The sequence below is a fragment of the Pezoporus flaviventris genome, unplaced genomic scaffold (genome assembly GCF_033815535.1).
Source record: "Pezoporus flaviventris isolate CSIRO_AGI_PZ_B2104156 unplaced genomic scaffold, CSIRO_AGI_Pfla_v1 ptg000047l, whole genome shotgun sequence".
NCBI lineage: Eukaryota > Metazoa > Chordata > Aves > Psittaciformes > Psittacidae > Pezoporus > Pezoporus flaviventris.
In genome coordinates this window covers 8501179-8516715 of record NW_026892595.1, presented here as the reverse complement: position 1 = coordinate 8516715, position 15537 = coordinate 8501179, and the positions used below count along the sequence as shown (strand labels likewise).

At 38.8% G+C, this 15537-nt stretch overlaps 1 protein-coding gene across 2 annotated transcripts in view; it reads right to left on the bottom strand.

Annotated features, from left to right (window-relative positions):
* Positions 1 to 447: 447 nt before the first annotated feature.
* Positions 448 to 15537, bottom strand: part of MPP7 (MAGUK p55 scaffold protein 7) — a 155261-nt gene continuing 140171 nt past the window's right edge. For both annotated transcript variants that reach the window (XM_061468191.1, XM_061468192.1), the window contains 5 exons: positions 9922 to 10002; positions 7982 to 8075; positions 6776 to 6884; positions 5118 to 5261; positions 448 to 3775 (listed from right to left, as the gene is read on the bottom strand). In XM_061468191.1, the coding sequence (XP_061324175.1) occupies positions 3596 to 3775; positions 5118 to 5261; positions 6776 to 6884; positions 7982 to 8075; positions 9922 to 10002 (608 nt within the window). In that variant the 3' untranslated portion in view covers positions 448 to 3595. The remainder of the gene's footprint in view (positions 3776 to 5117; positions 5262 to 6775; positions 6885 to 7981; positions 8076 to 9921; positions 10003 to 15537) is intronic.

Here is a 15537-nt window from a genome sequence, read left to right as displayed (position 1 = left end):
CTAGAAAAGACATAAAACACTGCAAAAAGTGACTTAGTTTAAGCATTACTTTCACTGAGTCTTACAAATGAACACAACCTCCTGTGGGACATGCAGTGGCCTAGGAGCATACGTGTCCAATGAAGCACTCCGAGTCGGTAACTTAGATAGCACTCTAAGCACTGACCCGCTGACTTAAGCTTTCTGTCTCAGAAAGAAAATGGTTTATTTTGGTGTGGGCTGCAGGAAAGGGTAAACATCCTTTCTGAAGGAGAATATGGCAATGAAAAGTAAAACTTAAGTATTTTAGTCCCCGTTTCAGGTTGCTTTATTTTCCCATTTAAAGATCATTGGAGCACAACTGTTAATAAACCTATGAAATAACTTACTACTTGGGCATTTCACCTTTTCAAGTCATTATGCCTGTACGTTATGGTGCAATTTACAATAAAGAAAAAACACCTTCAGTGATAAAACAATAATTTATTGTTTTGCATAAGAAGGTAAGATCAGATTTCAGGTAAGACTTCAACCAAGAACCTGGTGGCAAATTCAAGTATAGAGCTTGGTACAATATTAAAAAATGCTACCATTTGTTGGACTATGACAAACAGCTAGAACAATAAAAACATCTGGACTTGACTGTCAAAACATACAGTTCTCTAAAAACCCACACAGCACAACTTGAATATGTGGAATATTGGAAACATGTTTAGTTGTCTTCATTCCCAAATTCTTAGGAGTCAAAGGAACAATCCCGCCCCCTCTTGGTATCCCAGAACAGTTCAGCACATGGGCTCAGCATCCATCACGATAAGCAGGCTCCTGTCCTTTTGAAACTGTCGGGCTAAGACATTTTTTGTGCCTTGGCTGGTCCCATCTTTGCCTGCCTCACGGAAAGCAGTAGCTTTGATAATTATTTATTTTTAAGCTAATACTGCAATAATGTTGATTTTCAAGAGCCATCTAGTAATTTAATTAAAATTATTTCTCACTCGTTGAAGTCCCTGTGCACATTTTACTCGGTTGGTTGGGTTTATGTTTTTGTGATTCCCTTTCTTTTGCAGGTGTTGGGAATTTAGCTCCTGGCTTGAAGATGAGGAAGGCAGCCATCCGTCTAGGAAACCCCTGCCAGGACTGTGCTGAGGATCAGAGGGTCAGTGTCTCTGTGAACGCAGCAAAGCACCGTGCTGCTTACTGCTGCCCAGCACAGCAAACCTGTGTAGATCACAGAACCACAGCACGGTTTAGACTGGAAGGGACCTTAAAGATCATCCAGTTACAAACCCCCTGCTGGGGGCAACGACACCTTCCACTAGACCAGGTTGCTCAAAGCCCCATCCAACCTGGCTGAGTCCTCTTAGACCACACTGACCCAGGAATAGGAATTATATTTAATTTCAAAAGGACAAGAAAAACAGCCTGCAGGACAGCCAGATCTGTCTCTACCAGGCAGTTTGCAGATTATTCTAGCATCTATTTCTTAAAGAGAAAAGCAGGTCTTTCATGTGATCATTATCATAGGCTAATGTTCTGAGACAGCCCAGGTTGGAAGCAGCATTAAGAGCGTTTCAATAAGGACTAAAGCCTCTCTTGTTGGAAATGGCCAGATCCTGAGACATGCTGAGTGCCCTCTCAGTTTGTGTTGCAAGAGGTGGCGAAGGCACTCGGCATCTTGCAGGCAAACAGACTGGCTGAATTCCAGATCCCCTGAAAAACGGTTTGATTTTCAATAATAATAAAAAAAAAACAGAAAAAGTTTTCTCAACTTGCATAATCTCCATGCAATTAATTTAATCATCAAAATGCTATTTATGCTACAAAAAAAAGTTTAAGTCCACCAGGAAAATGGTGAAATTTGACAAAAGTTACATTATAGCTGTTGAAGCAGAGCGTGTATCCGTGCTGGGATTCAGTACATCTGTAACTCTTGCATAAACATTTCCAGACTCCTAGGAATTTTGCTGTTGTTGCTTGCATTTCATTTGTTTCACACAACTCTGAGCCTAATGCGATGACCCACACATTAAATACACATTTAGAATAAAACTGCAAAATCTGATGGCTATATCAACATATGAACTGAAATAAAATATTTACATGGAATGTTGAGCTCCATTTACAGAGACAGTGTTTCAAATTATGGACTTAATAATTCTCTTTAATAAATGATCACATTGACAAGAAATTTAAAAACTTAACATCCCTTTTCAACCCTTTCATAAATATATATAGTTTCACTAAATTCTTTATTCTTTAAACAAGACAGCTATATTCTCTTTACAGATTAACATGAAATGACGGTTTCCTGTTTGAATGCCACAGATGGGATGAACAGAAGTCAGCAAGTTCCTATACACATTCTGTACTTACAAGACATATTCACAACAGAACACACAGGTGTAACTTGGGTCTTTAGAGGTGTACTCGTTTCCTGCGCATCAGTAGTAAATAAAGAAAAATACCAAATTATCTATGTTAAAAATACATCATCTAATATACATTTGCTTACATTGCCACATTAAATTGTAAAATGAGGTTTCCAACTGTGCCTGACCAGTGACAAGGGTATTTTTTACAGTGAAGTCTACAGCATTAATTTATTTGAGTGGAGACAAAATATCTGTTATACTACTAAAAAGTAGCACTAGATATTAAACAACAAAAAGAATTAATCTCTTGCGACTAATTCCCAGATTTCCAAGGTTTCCTCACTAATTGTTTGAAAATTTCTGACGGGAAGGTTGTTCTAAAGGATGCCAAAAATATTTGAAATCAATTTAAAGGGGAAAAAAAAGAAAGATAATCTTTACTTTCTTGCTATGCATATTGTTTTGCCGCTGATTTTACAGAAGATTAATCCCAAAGACTCTGAAGTTATATACATAGTGACTCCTATTTTTCCTTATTTAAATAAATATTGCAATGAGTTTCCTTTGTTGTGCTACAAAGCACGCGTGAACGTATTTTCAACCCATGCATGCTCACAGCAGAGTATTTCACAATTAAGCCACCAAATACATCTTTCTTTCCATGACTGTGTAAGTGCAAAGGAATACTAAAATCATTCTGTACATGTAAGACAAGATTCACATCTAGAAAAGTAAACCACTTATCTTGATATGTAATTAAAACTATGATGTCTTCCTCATAAAAATGTTGGTCACTATTTCAGTTCTCTCAAGCACTTAAGGGGTAATAACTTCCAAGTGCTCTTTATGGGAGCATTTATGCTTAAAACCATCAAAGTGCTGCTCTCCAGTATTCACTAGTATCTTCTGCAAACTCTCCATTAAAAAAAAAAACTTAAAACTTACCTTGGAAATACACAGATGATGACAAAGAGGTGTTTGGCAGTTTTGTTACACTAGTGTTAGCTCACTTTATAGAGCACAGTGAGACTTCAGCTTAATCTGATTGTTCTGCCCCTAAAACTGTGGGCAGGAGGACTGAAGACACAGGAAAACAAGACCAGTTCCAAGTGGATAAAGAGTGTACCTGCTGTGCAGGTAGAGTTAGAAAACCATCCTACCAAGAAAACGGCCATGGAGTAATGCCTAACCACAGCCTGTACTTAGCTGCTACAACAGCAGGTATTTATCTACTCGAAACGTTCTTACGAATGTAGCCAGCTGACGGGAACCCAGAAGGTCTCAGTCTCCAACCTGTCGAATGTTGTTTTAAGCTCACTGTAAGCTGTAGCGAGGTCGTCATTGACGATCACCTTATCGAAAAGGTGCCCATACTGGCTCTCCATCACGTGGGCAGATTTGATCATTTCATGAAAATCTTCTTCCTAGTAAGATCAGTGCAAGGCATCGTCAGTCCGCAGCAACACCACGTAACTCCTTCTGTGGTAAACTCAAAGCTCACTGCTTACTTCTCATCTCATCAAGAGATGGAAACTGTAATTTTAATAAAATAATTAATTGCCATTACAAGTGATCTCAGAGAGCATTCTCACAAATAGACTTTGCTCAATAGGCAACTCTCTCATCTCTCCCCTTGCAGTGACACAATTGTCACTGCAAGGTAATTACAGAGACAATTTCTGTTACCAGTACCAGTGGAAAAGATTTCTAGCTGTTTACTTTGATGATACATTTCAAGCTTCACTGCTTGAGTCTCAGCTTGCTATTAGCATGCAATATATTACAGCACAGCCTTTGTTCTTCTAACAGCTTGGTAGAAGCTGTATACACCTGGTTTGACATGGCTCAGTGGATTCCCCTTCATGTTTGGGGAAGGAACAAATTTTAGGAATTTAATTATTTACATAACACTGAGAGATTAATCCCACTCTAACTAAGCAATATCCTGAAGGTTATTCTTCAGAATGAACTCCTCTTACATTTTACATGCTATAGAACATATTCTTCTAGCACAAAATCTCCAAACTGTTTCAAACGCCTGTTCCACACAAATACAGAAGGTGACTACATCTGTGACTCTGAAACAAAATCTAAAAAATCCTAAATAACATCTGAACAAGGGAAAATGATAAAATAAATGCAGATAAAGTCTAATGATGATCAGCTTTACTTTAACTTCAACTGAAACAAGTTTTCGTTGTATTTCAAGGAAGTAATTAAGTTACTGTTGGGTAATCTGACTTTATTGTCAAAAAGCAGCATTTGTTACTTGCTTAGATTGTTCTCCTTTCTTACATTGTTCATTTCCTTATAACATTTTAAAAATGTTTTATCTTATCCACAAATACTTTTTTTATTAAAGTAGCATTACTTTTTTTAATTGTTGCTTTATATTTGAGCTTTCCTCTAAATTTAGACCCAATAAAATAAAACAAGGAAATGCTTACACTTGAATAGAAACATCTAAGTCCAGATGCAAATTTCTGAAAGGAAATCCACAGTGATATTTCTTATAAACACCTACTTGCATTCTGGGGCTTCTTCAATGACATAAAATCAGAGGACCACGGAAATGTAAATACCACAAACAATAAAAACATCACAGTAAGTCTGTGACGTGTGAGAAGCTGGGAAACAAGAAACTACATGCAAGCCCTGACAAGTACTGTTGATGAGATCTCCACTGATGACCTTTATTTTCAAGGTAAACCACTACAACAAAACTCTGACCAAGTCTGCACGTTTTACCACATCTGAATGACTTACTGTAAAGGGTTTTGCAGTTCCCTTATCATCTTTACTTGAAATAATCTTGGCATTTTTTCTGGTTTCTCTCAAACGGTCAAGTGATGGAGGCTTTATAAATATAACAAATGGTTTAAATTCGTATGTCCGTAAGTGTTTCACAGTCTGGGAAGAGGGAAGATTTTTAATTAATTAGTAGTTTATTTTGCACAATGGATTTTACCGTAACAAAAGAAACACTCCAATAACCAAAATAAACCCATAAAGCACTGCTACACTGCTAGAAGGCTATTTTTCATTTATTGCCATCCTGTTCTGCTGATAGGCATTGATTAATGTGAGGAGAATTTTCATACGGATGGTAAGAAAACCCTTTCTCCAAAGGTGACCGTGTCTCTTGATTTCCACACGGGCTGCTGGTAAATCCCATCAGCCCAGCAGAGACTGGGCTGTCCACAACAGTGCCACTGCCAGTGGGAGGATGGATGGGAGCAGCAGGGTGTTCAGGAGAGGAGGAAAAGTTCAACACAGCAGGAATAATACCTCTGTACCCATGAAAAGTAGTGGAAGAAGGCATCTGTGACACTCGGTCATAACAGGTCAATGATTTTTCTTTTCAGTACTGTGCGTCCACCACACAACCCCATGCAATTTTTTCTTCCTAAGCAAGTCAAGTTATGCTACATATGGAACTAGAGATAGGTCTACAGAGCAGAGTGAAGCAGGGATAGCCAGCAGCTTAGTGTGAAGTAGGGCTGGCCAGAAGCTTTCTGTCCTGTTCACACTGCCAAGTCCCTTAGGAAAACGCTGTGTTGAATAATGAGATCCCAGAATAGTTCACAAGCCTGGGTCCCCGAGAAAATTAAGTGCTTTGCTGGAAAACAGGCCCATCCTGGACAGGCAAGGATCTTGCAGAGCAAGAGCCCCTGCCCAGCTCCCTCCTCTCCTTGCACAAGGTCTGGGTTCCCCAGGTGCTCCTCGTTCAGCGCAGCCCCCTGCCTTGCTCCTAGGGCACAGCCCTGTGTCTAAACTGCCGGGGTTCAGAAGTCATGGGCTGGCCACCCTTGGAGAAGAAATACTTTGGCTGGGTTTACACAAACTAGTCCAGCTCCTGGAAGCACTGTGGTTATTAGTAGCATAAAAATTCCCAGTGGAGCTGTTCAGCGGGGTTGAAAGACGGGGTCAACGCAAGAACAAATGCTTTAGAGAGGAATGTTCTTAGCAATTATCCAGCCAACATCACATTTAGTGCGTTCCTTGACTCATGTCCACCCTGTGTGGAAACCCTTGGCATGAATGGTCTGGTTAAACGTCTGAAAGAGAGTTGCTGGCCTGGGTGATAGCTCAAAGTCATTCTGAAAACTGAAGTTTGAGAGAAAACCTCTAACCCAAACAGCAGAAAGAGGAAGGGAAATACAGGAGCATTTTGTAATTAAATCTTTGGTATTATGCCTCAGGCTTTCAATTCACTTAATTACCAAGCTGAATACTTGCCAATATGTATTGAAGTTTCCTTCCCCTCCTTTCAGAGAGCCTTGCTGTGATAAAGGTACCCAGCCAACCCACTCAACAGTCATTCAGCACGGAATAAAATATTCCTTTTTAGAAACAATATTTTTCCTGGAATCCCAATATGCAATATGGGGAACTACAAGATTCCAAAAGATGTCCTTACTTACATGAGGCTGCACATCCAACAAACAAACTTTGTTTTTAGCTAGAACTGATCGAACAGAGTCTAAACTTGTGCCGTAGTAGTTGTTCTTATACTCGCCATACTCGATAAACCTGTGGCAGAAGGTGAAAACAACTGGAATCATTTCCATTTTCTCCAGAAAAAAAAGACAGAAATTATCAGTTTGCTTTATAAGATCTAATTCAGGAGCAAAAATATTTTACTTTACATGAGCGTTTTACTGTGTTTTATAAAGGAAATGCTGTCAAGTACTTCAGCATGTCAATTTTAAGAAATCTTCTACTTTCCCACTTTCAAATCAGTAACACCTGCTTGTATTACAGTTCAAGAGAAAAAAGTACTGTAGTCCAACAGCCCACTAATGTTTTCCATCACCTCTTTTTCTGAACTAATGCAATGCAATAAAACAGTGGATAAGCTAAACAATAGAAACTACTGAAATTTCACTGCACACTACAGAATATCCAAATTCTCTGTCTCAGAAGAGGAGGAGGAGTGACAATGGTGCTAATGGAACCAAGGCGGCTGGTTATGTGCTATAAAAGTAGAAGCGCTATTTGCCAAAAAAGCAAAGTGCAGTTTGAAGTTTCAATAAAACCCACAGCTTTGTGTCTAATACACTTTTGCCCTCTGAAACACTGGGGCAGAATTTCAAGCTACAGTTTTTTTACAGGCTGCTGGAGAGCACGATGCTACCATTGTCTTCATCTTAGTTTAATTTCTGGAGGCTTTACAGGCAGGGGCTTCATTGTAGATCTCTAAACTCAAAAGCCGAGGAAGTGCCTGGCCTGAAAGAGAGCAGAACTACACAAACATTGACTCAGGCACGTTTGCAGCCCTTCCAGGCCCTCCCTCCCACGCTGGGCTGCACTGCCTTACTACTATGACAGATGATGCTCTATTAAGAGTGTTCACCCATCCTTAACACCTACAATTTCAGTGTCTTCTCTTTAGGAGCTTAAGTACTGAAACTACTTAGAAGCTTAGAAACAGTTGTGTTTTCACATACTGCTTTTTTTTGCTCTTTGTTTTTGCTAGCTGCTTATATATCAAAATGTGATTTTAACACATCCTCAAAGCACTGCAAGTTATACTGACTTTGATTTCTTATCTAAAAATACAAACAGCCCTATTTTATATTAAAGCCATTGTTTTTACTACAGTTCTACTTTAAATCTTGTTGACATACTTGTTATTCTGTACGTCTGTCTCAAACAAGTGCTTGGAAATGAAAGTGTATTCAACACCGTCACTTTCTTGGCTTCTCCTTGGACGGGTAGTGTCTGCAGTTTGAGTAAATGAAGGAAAAATAAAGGAAAGATGCACAAAACAATATAATGCAAACCAGTTCAGGAAACACTGAAAAGCACACAACCCTTGTGCAATAGTAAGTGTAGCAGTTCCCTCACTTTTGATGGGCCCGAAGCTGCTCTGCATCTGGTAGGCAGCACACGAGCACATGACACGATTCAGTTTTAAAAGCATGCAGGAAAAGCAGGAAAAATCCTACTGGACAAGTATCTGATTATCATTTTTATTAACTAGTGGAAAACTCCAATAAAATGAGGACAGCTGAATAATAAAGGGAGCAGCAGTCTATAACAATTACTCCAGCCTTGCCACTTGTTAAGTGCATTAGCATACGAGACCATAAAGGGAACCAAAGCTCACCAACCTGATTTATAAAATATTACGTTCATTAACAACACTTGTAGCTGTGGTATGTGAAACATGATAGTAAAAAAATGGGGGGTGAATTTTATGGTTTAGTGCTTTTCTTTTTCTGGTGTCAAAATCAAATGCCTTTTTCTTTCAATAGCTTTGTGGTATTTGCACTTCTCACTTTCCCTGAAGTACCAGGCATAAAGAGTTTGCTTATAAATGAAACTTATCTGTGGAGCTGCTGCTTACAGTTAACAAACCCATTCAAAAGTCCTATTTAATATAGGTTGCATGTTACAGTGCCATGTATTCTTCCTTGCATATGAACATCCACAACTTGCTTGCAGTAACAGTTTGAAAAGCCATTTGATATCAAGTTCTCCTTAGGCTGACACAAAGAGGAGCATTTCCAAGACAAAAACTCCAGTTCTCCCTGCAAGTCCTGACTTACTGCATTTCAGGGAGAGGGATTACTTTATGTGTTTGTTTTAAACTATAACCACAAATTTGGAAGAGAAAAGAGAAAGGCAGCTTGATGAATTCTGGCACTTTTTTTGAGAAATAATTCTGGGCAAATAACTGCATATATTCCAATGTGTTAAATATTTGGGAACATCTGGCTTTTTTTTGTTGTTGTTTTCAATACCCAGCTGAAGCAAATATGTGCAAAAGAAATGACTTCCAAAACCCAAATGTATTCATTTTTCATTCATATATACACAATATATATTCAAATTCATTCATATATATACATTGTATAGAAAACCTATACTTAAAAAAAACCTGTGACAGTATCTCCCAAATTCAGAATGTTGGACCTGTATTTTTCAAAGATCCCGTATAGGAAGCACAAGTAGAAGTAGAAAGCAATCCAAGGAACAGAAGTCTGGAACTGTCAAGTCCTCCACATTACAGAAAACCCAGTAAAGTGCTACAGAAGTTAATATAGCACAATGTTATTCAATATTATAAAAGTCATGCTACTTAGGTAAGGGGTAAGAGGAAAAATAAACCCCCAAATCAACTTTCCTAAAGCTAATCAAAGGGATTTAATGAATTTATTCACAGGATCAAACTGTTTAGCATCAGTCTTCATTTTCAACCTGTCTAATATACAAAGGCCATTTTGCTGAAAGCAAGCACTGGTAACAGAGTACACTTCACTTTTTTACAGCCAAATCCAGGGTGTTCTTCAGCTGAGTTTCATTTACTAAACCTCGCTGACATCAATCACGTTGAACTTGTACTAAAGGTCTCCTGCAATGCCTCTGAGCCAAAATGTCCTATCAGTTTAATCAATGCTATTTAAAATACAACTGCAGCAGCACTTTTAAAAATTAGAAAAGCGATCTGGATGCCAGGCATGCATTTAGAGACCCAAATTTGAAAGTGCCTTAAGGTAATGCAATGATAAAGGATAAAAATGCGAGTTTCGCATTAGGAGAACAGAAGTGTATTTTTACTTACGTGGCACTGTTACCCCGTAATGCTGGGTGTCGCTGATCAGCAATTTCCGTTTAAGTTCATTCAGCCCAACCCCTACAGGACCTGAAAGAAAGAAATCGTGCTGTTTCCCAGCAGCCAGCTCTCTCTCATAGTCAGGTATATATACTCTCTCGGCTAAGACTATGTAGCATATAGCTGTTATACATACTGGCTTTTAATCAGTCATTTGGAAACGCCCATGGTTCAAGCCTGTGCACTGACAAATTTCAGGTGATGTATTTGGCAGTTGCTCTGCTCAGACTCTATTACTGAGGAAAAATCTGAAAAGTTGACAGCAAAGCTAACTTTCTTTTCTACAGCAACTACCTTCAGCGTGCACCCATCTCCATCCTCAGCACTACGAGAGACCCCGGCACCCTAACCTGCAGCCTTCCAGCACGAAAGCTGGTTGCGCTATTCACTTTGCCAGAATATCCCCAACTCACAGACTAGAGGACCCCAGCTGGCACATGCAGAGTCCCCCTAAAGCCTCTGCACCCCGTGTGTCAGCACAGCCTTTTCCTCGCTTCCCTCCAGCTGCTGCATCCCCTATCTGCACCAGACTCCCCTGAAGACAATGCTCCCACCTTCTCCCCATAGGCCTGGGAGCACCTTCCAGACCTGGATGCAGGAAGGAATACTATCCGGCTGTAACTCTCTTTTTGACAACCATTCACCTTTTGACAACCATTCACCTTTTGACAACCATTCACCTTTTGACAACCATTCACCTTTTGACAACCATTCACCTTTTGACTGTGTGAGGGTGGCATCGCACAGGGGGAGAAAGGAAGGGACAACACTCCCCAGGTCACAACCCATTTGGGATGTTTGGGTTTCTTTTTTTGTTGTTGATTTTGTTTTAAAATATGCCTGTCTCCTGCCTGCTGTCTGAACTGGTCCAAAGCAAATGTTTCCTTCCTCACACAGCTGCCAAAGAGAGACCACTCTTGGAAAGAGGATGGCAGGAAGAAACAAAGACTGCACGGAATATTTTTGACCCATCTCCTCCACCTCCATTTGAGTACTGCTGTCCTAGAAGCTACTGACCAGATGCTCCTTTTGGCTTTTAGGCCATTCCTAATCCTTAGCCATTTGCCTGTTGTGCTTTAGGTTTAAGGAGAGTACTCTGTCCTGTGAGGTCTCAAAGGCTCCACGGGCAAATGCTGCCTGCCCCCAGGAGCCCTTCATGCAGGGTTCCAGCCTGCGTGGCCCCTTCTGTGGAGGAGCCATGATGTGTGTGTGAAGATAGCTCAGCTCTTCATGCCCATGTGTCTCTGACAGTGCAGTCACTTAATTTCTGCACAGCCAGGTCAAGAACAGAATGCAGAGGAGAGTGAGTCACTGGAAGCACATCCCAAACAATAAAAGGATAATACATGTGGTTTTGAGGAAAATTCTTGCTCTTCTAGTAAAAGTGGCACATTTACGCATTGAGTGCTTCTTAACAGAGACATTTTAAACATTAGAAATAAAAAACTTAATAAACATTGTAATGAAGCGGTGATGTACTGGTTAATTACTAGTGAGAGTCCAAAAGCAAAGACTGATGCTTCAGCACCTTCAGGTGCCTATTTGTAAAAATTACTATCCATCTGCCCTGTCTGAAGCTGGAAACACACAATGATGAAAAGCAAATGCTTGCTACTTTGCTGCTACTCCCAGACTATGGTCTCTCTGTAAAATCTGAGTTTCTGCATTTATAGTTTTTATATGTTTACCTAAGTTAAACACACAACTACATTTCAAGTTTCATCTCTGACCTGCCTGTAAATTAATCTATCAGTATGTATAAATGTTTATTTAATATGGTGTACAGCAGCCTCTACTGGTGCATGTCTGCCGAGGAAAGTAATGTGTTATGTAGATAATGGCATCACTTCTGTTCTTATTTAAAAAAAAAAAATCTGTTTTTAATAATTTAGCTACTTAAGGCAAATATGGATTCTTATAGGAAAAATAATTAAAATTCTAAAGATTTCCTAGCAAGGCAGAATGAAACAAGTGCAATTATCATTTTAAAAATCACTGTATGTCTTTCAAGCAAAAAGTGTTTCCTATCAAATCTACACAAATATTATTTCCTCAGTCTATATGCTGTCAAATCAACAGTATGCTTTTAGCTCTATTTATATATAAAGAATCCAGGCTTTGCTTCCTGTGACAGATGCTTTGGAAACTTACATCAAATCTGTTTCCAGACCACAACTTCACAACTACTGTGTCTCCGATTCCAGACTGCTGTTTTAAAATCCTCTTTAAATTTAACTACTGAAAGGTGTAAATTCTTTTGCAGTGCTGTCTTCTTCTTCAGTTCTAACCGTGGCATATGGATGCTGAAGGCTGATTCCTAATTAGCAACACCATCCATTATGTTGATCTTTATACTACATCTCCCAAGTGTAATATATGCTTCTATTCTGAATATTCTTTTCATTTTGATGCAGCAGAGAAAGATGCCAGTTTTTAATAATTGTGAATCTTACTGCAATTTGAACTCAAGAAGAAAATAAAGCATCAGGATTGAAAAGGACAATCCAGATTCCTACAGTAAAATGCCAGACATGAGGGATCCATGACTGTAGCATAGTTTTGGTTTACTATAAATCACCCCAGGCAGCAATATTTAGTGTTAGGGTGGTAGCTTTAGATATATTTTGTTTATTTTTTTCAAGGAATATTTATGTTGCTTGCTGTTGCATGTTGAGCCATGTAAGCTAAATAACGGTCAAATCCTGCACAAAAGGACTGTAGTGCCTGCCTTCCTTTATTGAGGGACATTTGCAGAACTAAACCACCCATCATTAAAACTCGCATTACATTTTGTACCATTCAGATATGTCTGAAGGAAACTGAAAAAACTATTTGATGTAAGTTCAGGTCTCAGAGGATTTAACCCAACCAGCAATTCTTCACTCATACACACATACTGAGCTCCTAGAAGTCTACCAGTCTTCCAGAAAAGATTTTGGGAATTAGGTGATAACATCCCTACTGGGATCATAAAGACCATGTAGAAAGCATGCCTTGACAGAGGCTCTGCATCTCAATTACTAGTACAACTGATCACTATAATGCAATCACTGCACATGCATGTTCGACTGTAGCTCAATGGAGAAAAGTAGAACCTCGTTTCTTTTGAGTTACAGTAAATTATAACTAGTAGTGGGAGTGTAGTTCTGAGATTTGTCATTCACTGAAGCAGGATCAGTGAGTTTATGTTCATGTTCTCTTGCGCAAGGCTAGGCAATGTGTCACATCCTATACATTCACTCCTGAGCCATGCTAACCCACCCATGCCTTCAACCCGGAAGGTTTAACAAAGATGGCCACTGTAGGTCTCTTTCTTCATTATCCATATAGTTTACCTGAAGTAGTATGGCCATAGGAGGCCACTTTCCTGCACTATTGCTATAGATCTATTAAGTCTCCATAAGTCACTATGGAACACGCGTTTAAAGGCAAGTCAGGAAACATGGAGAGTTAGAAGCCACTTCTGTTTCATTCTCCCCTGCTCTAAGACAGACCTGGCCCTCACATAGCTCCTTCATGATAAAACCAGAAGTGATGGATTTTTTTTTAATGTAAGCAGTATAACAATAGAGAACTTTTCCAGACACAGATTCCTTTTCTTCTTAGTGATAACACCTTTGCAGGGAGTACTGACAGTCTAATTCACAGACAGCAGACAGCTGCATGCATTCTGGGGAAAAGATACCTATGGTTTGTTATTGCTGACCTTGCTTTATCCTTCAGATAGCTCTGACTTTACACAGCATAGCTGAAACTATACTGTGTAAAGTTATAGTATGTGGCGCATCCATTCGGACTCTTTGGAAGTAAAATCTGTGCTAGTTTGGCCCTCACAATGACTGAAGCAGAATCATTTGTAAGCAGGACTTATCCCCCATTAATATAAATGAAAATTCTGTTGTCTAAATAATAAGTTTCATGGTAAAATATTCTGCCTTTGCCCAATAGGGCTGCCAGGTATCATGCTTAACAGTGGTGTAGGCAATATTTGTGAAGTAAAACTTCAAGGATTTGTCTGCAGTCTAGGAACAGTTAAGTTACCAAAAAATAACTGGTGACATGATATTAGATCATTTTGGTTTTACAGACTTATCACATTTATAAAAACTAAAAAACATGACAGAAGCATCTGTATCATTACTGCTTCACACGATCTGTTATTTTAGCCCTAAGGATAAGCATGACTTTATTAATGAACCTACATTTGCAGACACGGTAAAACTGTGATAAACTAATACATCTAGCAGAATTTGAGACTAGTGTACATCACACTGCAGGGTGCTAAAAATTACTCTGTGCAATTTGCTTTCTGTAAATTGAACTAGACCGATTTAAAATCAAGCCAAAAGAAAGTTCCGTTTCAAAGTCGTCAAACCCCTTCCTCCTACAAAAGGGCAAACCAAAACCTGAAACACCTTCCAGCAGTAAATTATACATTTAGGCTTAGCAAAACAGAACAGGTATTTAGTGCCCCCAATTACGCCTATGAATTAATTATCCATCCCTTTGTTTCCTGGTATTAATATCCAAATTATATTTGACAGATTATATTGAATGCTGCTACCGGCACACAAAAAAGCTTTTTAAATGTGTTCACTTCTACTCTACCTGTATTGCTTAGCTCTGCTAGTTTTTCCACATTTTGCCCAAGACATTTTTATGGTATTGGCCAGACTTAAGCTGCTCCTAATATCCAGAGAAAAACATTAGAATTACCAAAGTCTGCAATAAATTTCTGAATTGCTTTTGTCACTGAAAAAGCACACTTTCTTCTTTTGACTTATTACAACAAAAATCAAATGAAATCTCTAGGTATGCTTTAGATCAGACATATGCAATTTGTTATAAAATGTCTACTTATCACACTTTTGCACTGCACTCTGTTGATGTAACTGAAAAATCAACTCAACCGTGTTATTACTTGTTGTATATAGCCCACAATCTCACAGTGATCACACTAGTAGGTGGCTGAATTTTAGTGCTAGAGAGTGACAAAACTATTTATTAAAAACTAAATTTAACATTCCCTTGGATATGGGCAATATAAAAACACAGCTACTCAATAATTCGTAACAGTGCCTGGTAGAGGGTCATATTTCTCTGCTCTGCTGCTTTCAGAATGAAGGAAACTTTACTAATGAAGCCTCAGCTTATGTGCTACTGCAAAAGAAACAATAAGCAATGAAACAGTTCTCATTGTTACTTTAATGGTTACCTCTGAAAGATTCAAGATAATATACTTTCACTTTTTTTAGGAGACTGAAGCAATGCATTTTGATTAGATAATAAATGCTGTGGGGAAGCCATGGCAATGACAGAAAGCTGACTAAGGATGACTTCTTGAGCCTTCTGCAGCTGTGCTTGCACCCACTCTTGGCCTACAGAAGTCTACCTCTCATCCACCTTTCTCTTCATTTGTCTGCGTATTCTAACACGGTAAATGGCTTTGTTTCTTTCCAATAGATATATATATTCATATATATATCTATATATATATATTCTTTGCTGACTACAGGTATTTATTCTGTTCTTTTTAAATGTATTGATCAATCTCTAAGAGCAGAA